At 50.8% G+C, this 14,671-nt stretch overlaps 1 protein-coding gene across 3 annotated transcripts in view; it reads right to left on the bottom strand.

Annotated features, from left to right (window-relative positions):
• ralgps1 (Ral GEF with PH domain and SH3 binding motif 1) overlaps nt 1-14,671 on the bottom strand; it is a 123,778-nt gene that overhangs the window by 63,066 nt on the left and 46,041 nt on the right. For all 3 annotated transcript variants that reach the window (XM_048984798.1, XM_048984799.1, XM_048984800.1), the window contains 3 exons: nt 13,976-14,059; nt 9,851-9,940; nt 7,461-7,553 (listed from right to left, as the gene is read on the bottom strand). In XM_048984798.1, the coding sequence (XP_048840755.1) occupies nt 7,461-7,553; nt 9,851-9,940; nt 13,976-14,059 (267 nt within the window). The remainder of the gene's footprint in view (nt 1-7,460; nt 7,554-9,850; nt 9,941-13,975; nt 14,060-14,671) is intronic.

The raw sequence follows: 14,671 nt of genomic DNA, 5'->3' as shown, positions 1-14,671 counted from the left end.
CTGCTCTGCGGAAACACCCTGCTTGGATTCACTGCAGATCCCGATGCATATCGCATTTCCCCAACGTGTGCCGCTAGGCGAACATGACTACACAAGCCTTCTCTCATTCCATCCCAAAAGAAAAAGTGAAAATCCCACAAGCCAAAAACAGCAGCTGTGAAGTCCTGCTCTCCGGAGTGTGAGAATGGCAAGTTTGGAACGGGACACCTGGCACCTCCAAAGACGAATACACTGACACAGTGTCCTTGTTAGGCCAACAGCAGCAGTACACACTCCTCAGTCAGGAACTGCACACCGCAGAGACACTACAAAATTCAACTATACCTTCAGAGTGGAACAGAAATTCAAATAGGAGCCCCCAATATGAAGGAACTTAAATCAATGGCTGCCCGGCTGCAGTTTGCTCCGACGGTGAGCCGGACCTCCCGGAATCACTTGCCCTCTCTTCTGCATGCTCTGGCAGCTTCTCTCATCTGCTGCACTTCAAAACCACCATGGTCCCTATTCCCAAAGTCCTGAAGCTTAACGGTGACCTTCATGGTTACAGAACAGCTGCCCAAACCTCTGTGCTGATGAAGGCATTTCAATATCATGTTACAGAACAGAACAGAGGTACATTATTCATCCTTGTAAGGAAATTGTGTGCTTTTCACACATCATACACACAGGCTGTAAATCAGGCCTGGTGAATGAGTCCAGACTGGATATTGTGTTGACAAGCACTAGATCACCACAAGGCTGTGTGGCTCTTCCCATCCCTTTATCCACGATAAAGTCTTAGAACAGCGCCGAGAGAATCAAGAAAGAATCAAGAATAGAATTATAGTGTTATTTTATTCATCTCCATGGGGAAATTCTCTCTTCTCATACCCCATCTTGCTCTCCATGAGACACAGATACAGGTGAGAGCAAGTTCGGGGGTCACAGCACAGGGTCAGCCAGTGTGCAGTGCCCCTGGAGCTGGGGGTTAGGGGCCTTGAACAGGGGCCCCTCAGCGGCATCAGTCTGCTGACCCCAGGATTCGAACCGACAGCCTTCCGATCACTGGCATGGAGTCCTAACCCACCGAGTCACATTCCTAACACTGACTCCAGTGTTGATGTACAAGATTGTTAAAGATGCAGGAGTTCTGTGAAGCAGGATTTCATGCATAGCTGGATAACTTGTTGGATTTAAGGTAGTCTAGGCTAAATGGACTTCATCTTCGTTCACTAACTCCAGACTACCTTATATCTAACAAATTATCCGACTAAGCAAGAAATCCTGCTTTATGAAACACCCGCAAGGACAGACTAACGAACAGCCATAAGCGACAGCACGAATTAAACAGAGAGCCGCTAATCGCCAGTGTGCCGAACACACTCTGAGGGCTCGTCATTCGCTTTGCATTTAACTACTTAATACTTCTCTACAGGAGAAAGCAGTTGCTCAGGATTGTTGACTGCTCAGCAGGGAGGTTTTAGTCATGGATCATTACAGCTGGCTTTTTTCGGAGGAGGGAGAGGTTGGTGGGGAGCCTAATCGCCCCCAGGCCACCCCGGTCTAAACTCGAACCGCTCACATGCAGAAACGGTCCAGCCACAGTCCTCTGGCACCGGCACCACCCTGTTACATACTGTTCCGTTGGCCCAGAAACCATGACTCCAGCTCTTTCTCCACAATCATATTCTGCTCTGCGAAGCGTCTGAGGCCTGGTGGAAACCTGAAGTGACAGCCAGCTGACTTTAAGCAGAATGTTTCGCAGAGCGTCTGAGCGAGTGGAAATCCAGCCCCAGGTGTCGGGAACCAGAGAAAACACCACGGCATGGGCCTCTACCCAAAGAACCAGAGGGAACACCACGGCTGGGTCTCTCCCCAAAGAACCAGAGGGAACACCACGGCTGGGCCTCTACCGAAAGAACCAGAGGGAACACCACGGCTGGGTCTCTCCCCAAAGAACCAGAGGGAACACCACGGCTGGGCCCTCTACCCAAAGAACCAGAGGGAACACCACGGCTGGGCCTCTTCCCAAAGAACCAGAGGGAACACCATGGCTGGGTCTCTACCCAAAGAACCAGAGGGAACACCACGGCTGGGCCTCTACCGAAAGAACCAGAGGGAACACCACGGCTGGGCCTCTACCGAAAGAACCAGAGGGAACACCACGGCTGGGTCTCTCCGCAAAGAACCAGAGGGAACACCACGGCTGGGTCTCTCCGCAAAGAACCAGAGGGAACACCACGGCTGGGTCTCTCCCCAAAGAACCAGAGGGAACACCACGGCTGGGCCTCTACCGAAAGAACCAGAGGGAACACCACGGCTGGGCCTCTACCGAAAGAACCAGAGGGAACACCACGGCTGGGTCTCTCCCCAAAGAACCAGAGGGAACACCACGGCTGGGCCTCTACCCAAAGAACCAGAGGGAACACCACGGCTGGGCCTCTACGCAAAGAACCAGAGGGAACACCACGGCTGGGCCTCTACCCAAAGAACCAGAGGGAACACCACGGCTGGGCCTCTACCGAAAGAACCAGAGGGAACACCCCCACCAGGGCCTTACTTGAGGAACCATGTGAAACACCGCGGCCGGTTTTATACCTGAAGGATCAGAGGAGCTTCTCAGTGACCTATCAGACAATGTGCACCAACGTATCTAACTTGGGTTGTGTTGTAAACCTGGAACAAGAAATCTAATTCATTGAAGAGACAAAGATGCATCTTGTATGTTGAAGCTGTACATATTTCATACTGTAGCCTTATATGGTAACTGCTGGACGGACACTGAACTGCAGCAATACCAACCAAGACTGACTGTACAGCCGTACACCTGGCAGTCTCACCTTTATTTGTCTGTATGTTTATTTATTGTCTGCACATTTTTATTTCTTCTATGTCCACAGCAGAATGGTGGCTCTGGGGTTAAGGATCTGTGCCAGCAACAGAAAGGCTGCTGGTTCAAATCCCATGAATGTCCAGAGTGATTCCACTCCATTGGGCCCTTGAGCAAGACCCACAACCTACAATTGCTTCATCCTGTGTATCACGATAATCTACATCCAGCCCTGTAAGGAGGTCCTCCAGCTTACAGGGAATAACTTGGGGGTTTGTGGGCCGATTGGGACTCCAGGTACTGGAAAAAAACTCACACTGGTGCATTCAGACTGGTGTGGTGCTGAGGTGTCGCCCACCACATGGCTGCACTCAGGCTCTCATCAGTGCACGCTCCTTACGCACTGTAATCAGTGCACGCTCCTTACGCACTGTAATCAGTGCACGCTCCTTACGCACTGTAATCAGTGCACGCTCCTTACACACTGTAATCAGTGCACGCTTGCCTCTATGTCTAGTTTGTATACCTAATGCCACCAACTGCACCTTGTACTTGTCGAATCAAAGAATTCTGATTCCGATTCTTTTCTCTTTGTATAAGGACATTGTTAGGCAAGCATTACAGCTAGCAAAAAAGGAGGTTATACCCCATGCTGGCAAAGAAATTAAATGAAAACAAACTAATGCACAAAGATGCCAACTTAATTATCCAGGAGTATGGTCAAAAAGTAAGAACCAGCATGGATCTCTGTTATCCTCAAGCTGTTTTACCTTTGGTAATCCTCTGACCATCATCACTGTGAAATTAATTCTCATATCAAGTGACCCTTAAATTTACCCACAGGGTGCTTTTCATTATACTTCTGTTCCATGTTTCAAGATCATACTTTCCTCTGCTGATCTGAAGCAGCCAATCCTCAAACAGCCAAGGGCTGTTTGTAAATTCATATAACTCACTCAGACCGCATCTGCGTGTGTCATACAGTGAAGGAGAGAAGGAGTGGATGAAAGACTGACTGAGTGAGAGGCTGTTTCTCCGTGCATGAAGGACCCACTTAAGCAGGTCAAGCAGGGAAACAGCCATTTCAGTGGGGGGAGAGGGAGGGTTCCAACCTTTCCTGAAATGCACCCACTGCCTCAGCAGGTACGGGCAGCTCACTGTACAGCTAATTCTGTACTGGTTCACAAAAAGGAGGATATTTGAAATGTCCTTAGTACCAGTACAGCGTGCATGAATCACCCCCCCACCACACCATGAGGTGGGGAAAATTAGTCCAGCAGGTGTATGAAAGCGAGAGAGCCAGGAAAATCACCCATGGTCATCGCCCACAGATTTGACCCTCGGTTCCAACATGAAGGGTGTGTGAAAATCCCAGAGGCACGCTGCACGCCTTCTGCAGAACGCAAACATGCTACTGTGGCCATTTCTCAGAGATTTAAACTTAACAACCCGTGGGCCATTTTCTGAGAAGCAGGAGCGAAAACGGCCCCGGTGGAGGGGGCCAGGACTTAAGAAAAAGGTTTCCTGACTCCTCAAGTGTTTTATTGGTCTCATTCATAATAGCTGCTGGGCCAGAGGGAGATGGGGGGGGGGTTTGTTCTGGATGACAGCAGTGAAGTGGACGCCCCGTCCGTCAGCGCGCTCTGCCGATTTCTGTCTGCAGAAGCTCACTTTTGAGACTCTGCAGAAGGGAACCTGGAATGACCTTCTCACCAAAGCAACACGAGTGTGGCGTACAGCCAGGACAAAAGGACCCAGTGGGTGGCAGCCCTGAGACCGACGTGTGTGTGCGATAAGGAGACAAGCCTTTAATTCAGGAAGAACTTGACCTCGATCACAAGAGAACGCTGGTCGAACAGAAAGCAATCCTCAGGAAAGGCTGCCGCCATTGTGTGTGTCATCAATCATCATGCAAAAAATTTATAATGAGCCATGGGGAGGGGTGTAACCACTTAGGACCCCAAATCCCCACCCACATGAAAGGGACTGCAATGGCGAATGCATGCTAAATATTAATTTCTGACTTGTAACCAAAAGTTAGTGGGGATATATCTTCAGGTCTGTTACGACCACACTGCCGTCCGTTCATTCCACAGAAAATATACCATTGTTAACGTTTGCCAGTGATACACACACAGTCACTTCAGAATGGGTCGGAAAGTCCAGTCAGCAGCAGCACTCAGTAGTAATAAGCGCTCAGTGACAGTCAGTGCCTCAAATTCCTAACATGACTTCATTCTGGCCAGTAAGATACTGTCTGAAGGTCTGTGACATGTGACCGTCACAAATCTATCCATCCATCCATCTGTCCATCCATCCTCATCTAGGACAGAGCTGGGGTTTAGCCTACAGCTCAGGAAGAACAGAGCAGTATTAATACTGAGTAGGACAAAACTACAGCATGTCAAGTATGACAACTCAACAGCAACTGTCAGTAACGGCAGAACAGCCTCCTGTGAAAAAGGTCAGGCATGGTTTGAACATCAGGTACTGCATCCTTTCACACTGAAACGGAGCAAAAGCAATGGTCTTAGCAAAGCATTCCGGAATAATGCCTGAGAAGCCGACATCACGCAGCACTCTCGCCTGTGCAGGAAGCCGCAGTCACCCCCCCCCAGACGTGCCACACAGGATTTCACGCTGATTACCAGCTCGCAGCAGGGGCAGGGGCTGCACATGCACGTCCAAGAAAAAGTGCACTGTGGCAAGAAGGCCCTCCTGAAAGGACGGGTTTCTGCTATGGATCTGCTGCTTATGGTGCAGCAGCTAAGCAGAAACGAAGCAGCGAAGGCAGCGACTCATCAGGAAGGCGGCAGACCACCTAACCCTAACCCTGCTCTGCCCAGACGGAGCGGCCAATTCTGCGTGGTTCTGTGGGGAGCAGCTGTGACCTCTGGCCCAGGCAAGTGAACTCTGGGTAAAATATATGCAAGGTATCACTAGCTGGGTAGGAAGCATATGACCCCATGACCCTCATTTTAATCTTTACTGTCTGTCCAACACCCTCGCAACCCTACCTCCTTCCCCCCCAAACCGCCGGTCAACCCAAATGTACACGGATTCATCCAGGTGGCCCTTCCACCATAAGGACATGGAAGGGTCAGAGACCGTGTGATTAATCACCTGGGCATTGCTGCTTTCAAACTGCAGGGGGTGCTAGGGAGCTCTCACACTGAGTAGTCATGTCCAGAAATTTTTTAATTACAAATGTGCATTACATGCGAGCCAGACCAAGTAATCAACATGCACTCAGTAAAAAGGGCCCTTTCGCTTAATTAAAGGGAATAAGCGACATTCCCCAAAACACCTTGCTGATGTGCCGTTCATCCCATAGAAAGACAGACAGACCGCCGCCGCGCTGCAGACAGACCGCCGCCGCGCTGCAGACAGACCGCCGCCGCGCTGCAGACAGACCGCCCCCGCGCTGCAGACAGACCGCCGCCGCGCTGCAGACAGACCGCCGCCGCGCTGCAGACAGACCGCCGCCGCGCTGCAGACAGACCGCCCCCGCGCTGCAGACAGACCGCCCCCGCGCTGCAGACAGACCGCCGCCGCGCTGCAGACAGACCGCCGCCGCGCTGCAGACAGACCGCCCCCGCGCTGCAGACAGACCGCCGCCGCGCTGCAGACAGACCGCCCCCGCGCTGCAGCTTCACAGGCAGTCCCTAATTGTTCTCAGCCTTCGAGGGTCGGTCAGACTTCCTAATGGAAAAGGCAGTACGGGGACGTACATTCCTCTGCAGCAGGAAAGAGCCTTGGGAGCCAGCAGAGGGGACACAGACAGCCCCCCCCGTCCTCGGAAACACTGAAGGTGTCCACTTTCCCATCTGGAGCTGCACCTTTTCTGAGCGATTTCATTTAGGCAGGAGAACGCGGGACCCACCCATCTGGGACGGGCAAACAAAGATAAACCTCTCAGACACGTCGGCTATCTGGGGCTCCTCCAACTTAGGACGTGCAAAAATCTGACTCCAGTAACTGACACTAAGGGAAAATTCACAGCGACGAGAGAACGCCATCTCTCTCTGCACAACGGGTGTGACAGAGGCCAGGCTTCCGGACACAGCGCGGGGGCGAGTCGGTGCTCCCTCGGAATCACCCTCCCTGAGATACCGATTAGCGGCCGAGCCCTGGGTCAGTGTCGAGAACGGCCGAGGAATCAGACACAGATATCGGACAGACTCGAGCCAGCATTAAGGGGCAAAACCCGGGCATAACCATGGCGACCCACAGACTTATGGGAAAAACATAATCAGAAGAACGACAATAATTCCCAGCATCGGTGTTTATAACCCATTTTATTATGAAGTACAATAGTGTGTGGGGTGGGGTGGAGACTCGCCACGGTTTCTGCTGCAGTATTTCCCCAGATAGCACTGACCCTATACTGACCCTTGGATTCACATGAATCTCAAATAAAGGAAAACGCTGGGCTTGCTCCTGCCAAAAGGCTCATTTAAAAAGGCAGCTTGATGGAGAGAGACCTGTCAGGCAAGGATACTGGAAAGAAACTTTGTACCAGCGGAGCTGTATTCAGTAAGAAGTTAGCAGTCGCAGAGAAGACAGCACTGAGCACAAACGGGGGGGCAGTAACAGTAAGCGTGCTGTGCACGGCCAGAGCCTCGAACCCGCGTCCGGCAAGCCGCCTTACCGCCCAGGTCTTGCTGAGCCTGAAGATAGGAGCACTCTGCAGGGCCGACACCACCGACACCAGCGAGTGCAGGTTGTTCAGCTCCAGGAGTTTCTGCGAAGAGAAGACAGGTCACCAGAGAGGCGGCGTGACCCTCCCAAAAACCCCCCACCCTAACCCCCCCTTCCCTGTGACGTTCCTCATTGTTAGTTACATGAGCCACCCAGCTCACCCCCCTAAAACTGCTCCCCCAAAGAGAGATGCCTCAGATGACTAAGAATCACCCCCCCCCCATTTTCAAATCTGGGGGGTAGTAAGTGTCAGGCTGCTCGTGACCAGTGACATCCTGCTGATCGGGAGACTCCTGTGGTTCCCATTCTTTGCAGAACCTCTTCCTCCTCCACCTGGGGAACACGACGGTTCCGTTCAGAGACAGACATGGCGGCTTGACCTGCCAGCCCATTTCCGTTCCCCCGGTCTGGCCTTCCCCCCCGCCCCGTGCCAGCCCATGACATCACGGCTCCGCCACAGCCCAAACTCGATGGCCCACAGGGCCCAGCAGTCACGGGCCCAGAGGAACGTTTTGTTTCCACCGTCTGGAGAAAGACGGAGGCGAAGGAGGCAGAGCTGCAGTACAGAGCAGGGCAATGATCTTTACAGCTGCAAACCACACGTTTTTTGTCACACACAAACATTCAGAGACACTCGATAAATGTTTAGGCCAGGGAGTGCCTCTGAAATTCTCGACGCAGAAGGAATCCGACCACGACAATTTATACATTTCAAAGAATTAACAGCAGGTTCAGGGCCCAGGCACTGCAGGGAAACTTTGCCGGTTGTCAGAAAAGTGCCATAATAGAATGCACATGTAGATATTTCCATCTATTAGAGGCACAAGGTCACGGGCCAGTCACTGGGAGGGGGAAATGTATTTTACCTGGTTATTTGAGGTAATCAGGAAGGTGCCAGTGAGAGGAATGTACACATAGCCTCTTTATTAGATGGAATTATCCAAGTCGTGTGTTTTTAATTAGTCAATTAGTGTGTATATTCCACAAAAAATCTTAGGCAGTCAAACATAATGATATTTAAATGATCTTTATGTTTGTGTAAAACAATGATGTCGGTAAATTTCTACAATTTCAATTTAAAGTCACCCCAGTATTTGCAGTACCAGTCCAGCATACTCATGTATTTGACTCAACCACTAGCCCACCTTGTTTGGCTGGTCCATACCTCTAGCAAACTAATTAATTGAACCAGCCATGAAATTTAACAAATGCCTTAGAATGGCTTGGTGCGCTCGATGAGATTAGTTCCTCTAACCATCCTACTAGTTATCAGTCACTTTTTGGAGAACAGAAGACATTCTTCTTAATTCTTGTTGTGTTGCTCTTAATTTGTATGTTTTTCATTGTTAAATTGTGTTTTTTTTCCAAGTAAATATACACTTACTGTCCGGACAAATAGCACAGTCCTGTATATGCAGACAGGCCAGTGAGGACTAGGAGAATAAAAGGAGAATTTAAATGGTTGCAAGGGGGCACTGGTACACCTGCGAACGAGGTGTGTCTCAGAGTCCCCTGAGGTAGCCAGGTACGGACACCGACAGACAGACGCATCCTATTCCGGAGCATTCCTCCTGGAGGACTGATCTATCCGCCAGACAGGAAGAGCACTCGCTGATCCCTCTGTACACCTGAATGACATTCAGGATCATCTTCACCTCCAGCTAAATCTCCTAATTCCACGTATCAGCACTACAAAGACATCTGGGCATATGACAGAAGATCTGGAACTTTCCAAAATAAAAATCTGAAAGAATTAAGAGGTCTTCCATCTATTTATTACTGCCGGCTCGGCGGCCAAAAGCTCCAAACCATTGATTAGTTCGCTGCCAGAATGTTCCAGCACAGAAAAACAAATGGGAATTTCTTAGGGCAGATGTCGAGTCCAGTTAAACGCTTCGATAGCAATTAATCGCAAATGTGGTTCTTGTGTACTTGGCTGCAGGATCGGAAAGAGAGAGGAATCTTTTTCGGGGGGAGGGGGGGGTCGTGATATTAGCCGCGCACTGACCCCTTTTGGTCCACGTGGCGTTGTCCAAAGACACAGATGCATGAGGCATCTGAAGGGCCACACTGACCACACTCTTATCTGAGATACTGCTCTGCTCTGTAATCACCCGTACTGTGCAGTCACACCCCCCAGCAGACAGACAGGAATGTGCCGTTTGGTCATTTCCCTCCTGATGAGATAAGTGGGGGGGGGGCATTCAAATTTTATCACTTGTTGGGGTCAAACTGTCACATTAACGTCGTGACTCCGAAACTGCGGCAGATGCTGATGTCACTTCCAATCTGCAAGTGTCCTGTGAGCGAAGTCGAGCATACTGGCCGCATCCCACTCACCTTCGCGATTTTAACGAAGTGACTCAGGATCTCGGCCCGTATCCTCAGGGTCTGAGCGGTCAGGATCTCCCTCACCACCCAGAAGCTGACCTGCATGAAACACACAGATGGAATGAGAGAAAAATGAGAGGATGCCCCACTTGCCATTTGTATGAAAGGCTTCTTTTCGCATAATCGCATCATGCTCTCCTCAGACATACGCAGGGCGTTTCTCAAATGCCTACTTGGCCGTACCTGTCTTCTCAGATGCCTGTTTTACATCATCTTCCACTGCCAATGACTAGTTCCACGACTAGGAATAGCAGCACGGGTGCAGTAAAAATCCCCGGATGTCGTTCCTGCGCCGCCCCAAATATCAAGAATATATTGTCTGCATCCTCACCAAAGGAGACCAGGCCCATCATTCATCGCTCCCCAAGTTTGTTCTTGGGAGCCATGTTACCAACACTGGTCTTGTCAAGACCGCAAATACGATCTTTGTGCTCTTGGTACATAGAAACACACAGACACCGGCTTAGGGTCGGAGCACAGGGTCGGAGCACAGGGTCTGTCACTTGTCCGGCAGTGGGCGGGGCTTAAAGGCCTTGGCTGAAGGGCCCAATGGACATGTGACTATTCCTGCCAAGGACGCTGCGGAGAGGAGAGAGCCGAAAACCCCACCACCGAGCCAGATTCACGGCAGCAAGGAAGGAAAGGGTGACTGAGACGAGTCACATGGTCACGTGGCGAAAGGAGCCGGGTTGCTAAAACAGGACGCGTGTGGGGGCCTCTCATGTTATTATCAGAAGCGACCCTCAGGAGGGGTGCGTGTAAATTCACATGCTGATTGTTTAAAAAACACAATCGCACATGTGGAGGGTGGGTGTGCAGGCAGAGGATGTGTCATGGTCTCACACACCCCCACGTCCAGCTACGTCACAGAACTACGTGGCAGAGTGATGTCATCAGTGGGCGCCTGAGCAAGGCCCTTAACCGCTAACTCAACCTCTCCTGGGATACAGTCTGACCCACTTTCTCCATGTTATTTTCGATAAAGGTATCTGCTAAAAAAAACACAAATGCAAACTGTGTATGTAAGCACGCTGCTTTGGACACCAGATTAATCCTATCCGGCGATTTGCGCATTCATGGTTTCATTGGTCTTCCTCACTCAGCAGGCTGGTCCTGGACTCCAGGCCGAGGAGAGAAACCAGCCAGAGAGCCCACTGATTGAAGATGGCACGAAAGGCGGCCAAACGGCCAAATGGGAGCTTATTCCCTGAAACGCGCTGTGGCGTTCCCGAATACCCCATGACCTGTCTGAGTGAGATGTGCAAAAACATCAACGTCAGCCACGCAGCCCAGTCTGTAGAACACAGAACAGCTCTGGTCGCTACAGAGAGCAGCATTGCAAACATCAGATAGGAAACATACTGTAGGAGCATGAAGCTCACTGACTGAATGTCTTTCCTTTCATACCCAAACCTTCCCTTTAGGGTTAAAGCTCAAAACCCAGCACTTGCTTAACTAGCTCAAATAAAGACTAATCTTCAATAAAAAATCATTAAAAACCGAGACACCTCAGAGAGTGGCTTTTTCCCTATAATCATATACCAATCCCTGCAGATGATGTAAATAATTCCTAAGTAATTCCATACAGTACAAATGCCAGCTCTCCCTCCACCCTCAGCAAACGGGATTCCGGTGTCATCCTTCAGCACAGAACGCGATCTGAAGAGCTACAAGGGTACCGCCAAGGCCCAGAAATCACCCTCCGTCATGTCAGCATGACCTGGTTGTGCAAGTCCTGAAATTTGTCAGAAATTATTTGCTTTGTGAAATACCAATCCCAACATAGCCATAGTTACTCATAATACAGCACCAAACACAATAATTGAGATAACAAGCTTCAGTATAAAAAATAATAAATGTTACCCTACATTTGTTTCAAAATACTGGATTTGTTTTTTCAAGTAACTTCCCATTTATTTACCAGGCACTTTTATCTGAAGTTATGTAACAATGAGAGAATGGGGTCAAACAGACCCCGGAGAAATTAGGGGTTCAGGGTCCCAATGGCTCAATCAGCCAGGGATTTGAACCGCTGCCCTTCTGAGCACAGCCCCCTAACCCCACAGCGCCTCATATTCCCTGGCAAGTACACACCTAGCTTCTGAGATTGGGCGTACTCAGGGTACTATGACCGTAAATTTACTCTTCATCCCAATATTACCCCCAATTCAACATCAGTAGGCCATCAAAAGGACAAGCTACAGGCCCACCACTGTCACCGGGAACATGACAGTAGAGGCTGGCTTTTAACTACAGAGAATTACGCAAACAGAGCCTGAACATCAAGCAGAACAACCCATTCACTGCTTGGCTGGAAAGCTAAATAAAGGCTTTCATTATATTATCAATAAAACCCAATTGCTCTATGTGGCATCTCAAAGCTAATTTTCTTATCTCTGGCTTAATATAGCAAATATCCAAATGAAATCCAGGAAAATGTGCATGCAACGTAAATAAATTCACAGCTATGCTTTCTTAGGATTAACATGAGCCAGGTTTTGGGGGCGAGCTGAAGAATGCAGTGAAACTGGCCATGGAGAGCTGGCCATGGACGACAGTGAGAGAGACAGTGAGAGAGACAGTGAGAGAGACAGTGAGAGAGACAGTGAGAGAGACAGTGAGAAATGGCTTTTACGCTTGTCTCTGCTCCACTCTGGGAAAGTGGGATACTCATATTGTGAGACCACATTTCTCTGTGGTTAAACGTTCTTCGGAAATATGGGCTTTACACCATCAGTCCTCACTTGTACTGTGGTACTTTCCTACATTTTATACGCAAAGTCAGATTTTATTGTATTGGGGGAATTTATGCAAGACGTCGTGGCTTATCTTGGGATTTGAACTGATAACCTTTAATTTAAAAAGTACAAGCTACGCAGCATGTTCCATCAACCCTGGTCTGCCACAGTGCCCCCTGCCTCTGGGGGTATGCATTACATGATTTGACTTGAGAGAGGACTACAGGAAGATAGGGAATGGATAAATGTGCTAAAGGAATTCTCTCGCTTTTTGTGTCAAGAGGCATCAGGGATCCTGCTGATAATGAGCCCCCCATCGATCGATAACAGAGCCCAGCTGCAGGCGTTTATATCACTTACGTGGATGGACCTTGCAGATGTGACCGGGTTCAGGGCCACATCACGTGCAAAGCCAAAGCTGGAACCAGTCACACCACATCAGGAAAATGGAATATATCACGTCGCAGAGGACAGGTGGCTGGGGGCTCGACACCCAGCTGGAGCTCTGAGCGAGCACTGCAGGTTTGTAAGCCAGCCGTGTGCAGGTTTGTAAGCCAGCCGTGTGCAGGTTTGTAAGCCAGCCGTGTGCAGGTTTGTAAGCCAGCCATGTCCGTGCGCCCCCGTCGGCCTCCGTCCACGTCCGTCGGCCTCTGTCCACGTCCGCACGCCCCCGTCAGCCTCTGTCCGCGTCTGTGTGCCCGTCAGCCTGTCATGCCCCCGTCGGCCCCTGTCCTCTCTCCGCGCCCCCGTCGGCCCCTGTCCTCTCTCCGCGCCCCCGTCGGCCCCTGTCCTCTCTCCGCGCCCCCGTCGGCCCCTCTCCTCTCTCCGCGCGCCCCCGTCGGCCCCTCTCCTCTCTCCGCGCGCCCCCGTCGGCCCCTCTCCTCTCTCCGCGCGCCCCCGTCGGCCCCTCTCCTCTGTCCGCGTGCCCCCGTCGGCCCCTCTCCTCTCTCCGCGCGCCCCCGTCGGCCCCTCTCCTCTCTCCGCGTGCCCCCGTCGGCCCCTCTCCTCTCTCCGCGTGCCCCCGTCGGCCCCTCTCCTCTCCCGTTGGCCCCTGTCCTCTCCCCGCGCCCCCTGTCCTCTCCCCGCGCCCCCTGTCCTCTCTCCGCGCCCCCTGTCCTCTCTCCGCGCCCCCTGTCCTCTCTCCGCGCCCCCGTCGGCCCCTGTCCTCTCTCCGCGCCCCCGTCGGCCCCTGTCCTCTCTCCGCGCCCCCGTCGGCCCCTGTCCTCTCTCCGCGCCCCCGTCGGCCCCTGTCCTCTCTCCGCGTCTGCCTCAGTCGTCGTCTGTGACACCGGGAAAAGCAGACTGGTCATACACCATACGAGAGAAGCCCGCTCACCTGGTTGAAGCGCCGCGTGAACGCCACCACGTTGGGTGCCAGGCTGTGCTTCTCCTTCTTGTTCCAGCCGCAGCTGGCCAGCTCCTGGGACAGAGGGAGCAGAGGGACAGGCGTCACCCCCCAGCAGCAGATGGGGGGGATTCTGACAAAAGAACACCCACACTCTGCTGGGGTCTGATTTTACCCCTCAAATGTATCACCGTCTACATTTTTTCATACACAGCACTTATTTATCCAGCCAATTATGCTGCTGCTGTATAACTTATCAGTTACACTTATCAGTGAACCCCTGATTCACACTGTCCTGTGTTCTGGACTGTAAGTCCCATGCAACCCCCCCCGTCACTCGCTGTCTGTATGTCACACCGTGGTCCTGGGGGAACGTTATTTCATGCCTCTACCAGTATGTGGAGGGTATGACATTAAAGCCCCCTTAGTCAATATTAATAATCATAATATTAATAATATCAATAATAATGGTACTAATAATAACAACAACAACAATAATAATAATAATAATAATAATAATGATAATAATGATAATAATAATAATAATAATAATAATAAATAATATTGTTCTTATTATGAGCCTGCCTGGCACTAATAACCATCCCACATTCAAAGTAACTTAAATCCCCTTTCTTCCCCATCCTGGTGTTTGATGTGAACATTAACTGAAGCTCCTGACTTCTATCT

This window comes from Brienomyrus brachyistius, chromosome 2, assembly GCF_023856365.1.
Source record: "Brienomyrus brachyistius isolate T26 chromosome 2, BBRACH_0.4, whole genome shotgun sequence".
NCBI lineage: Eukaryota > Metazoa > Chordata > Actinopteri > Osteoglossiformes > Mormyridae > Brienomyrus > Brienomyrus brachyistius.
This window is presented reverse-complemented; position numbering and strand designations above follow the sequence as displayed.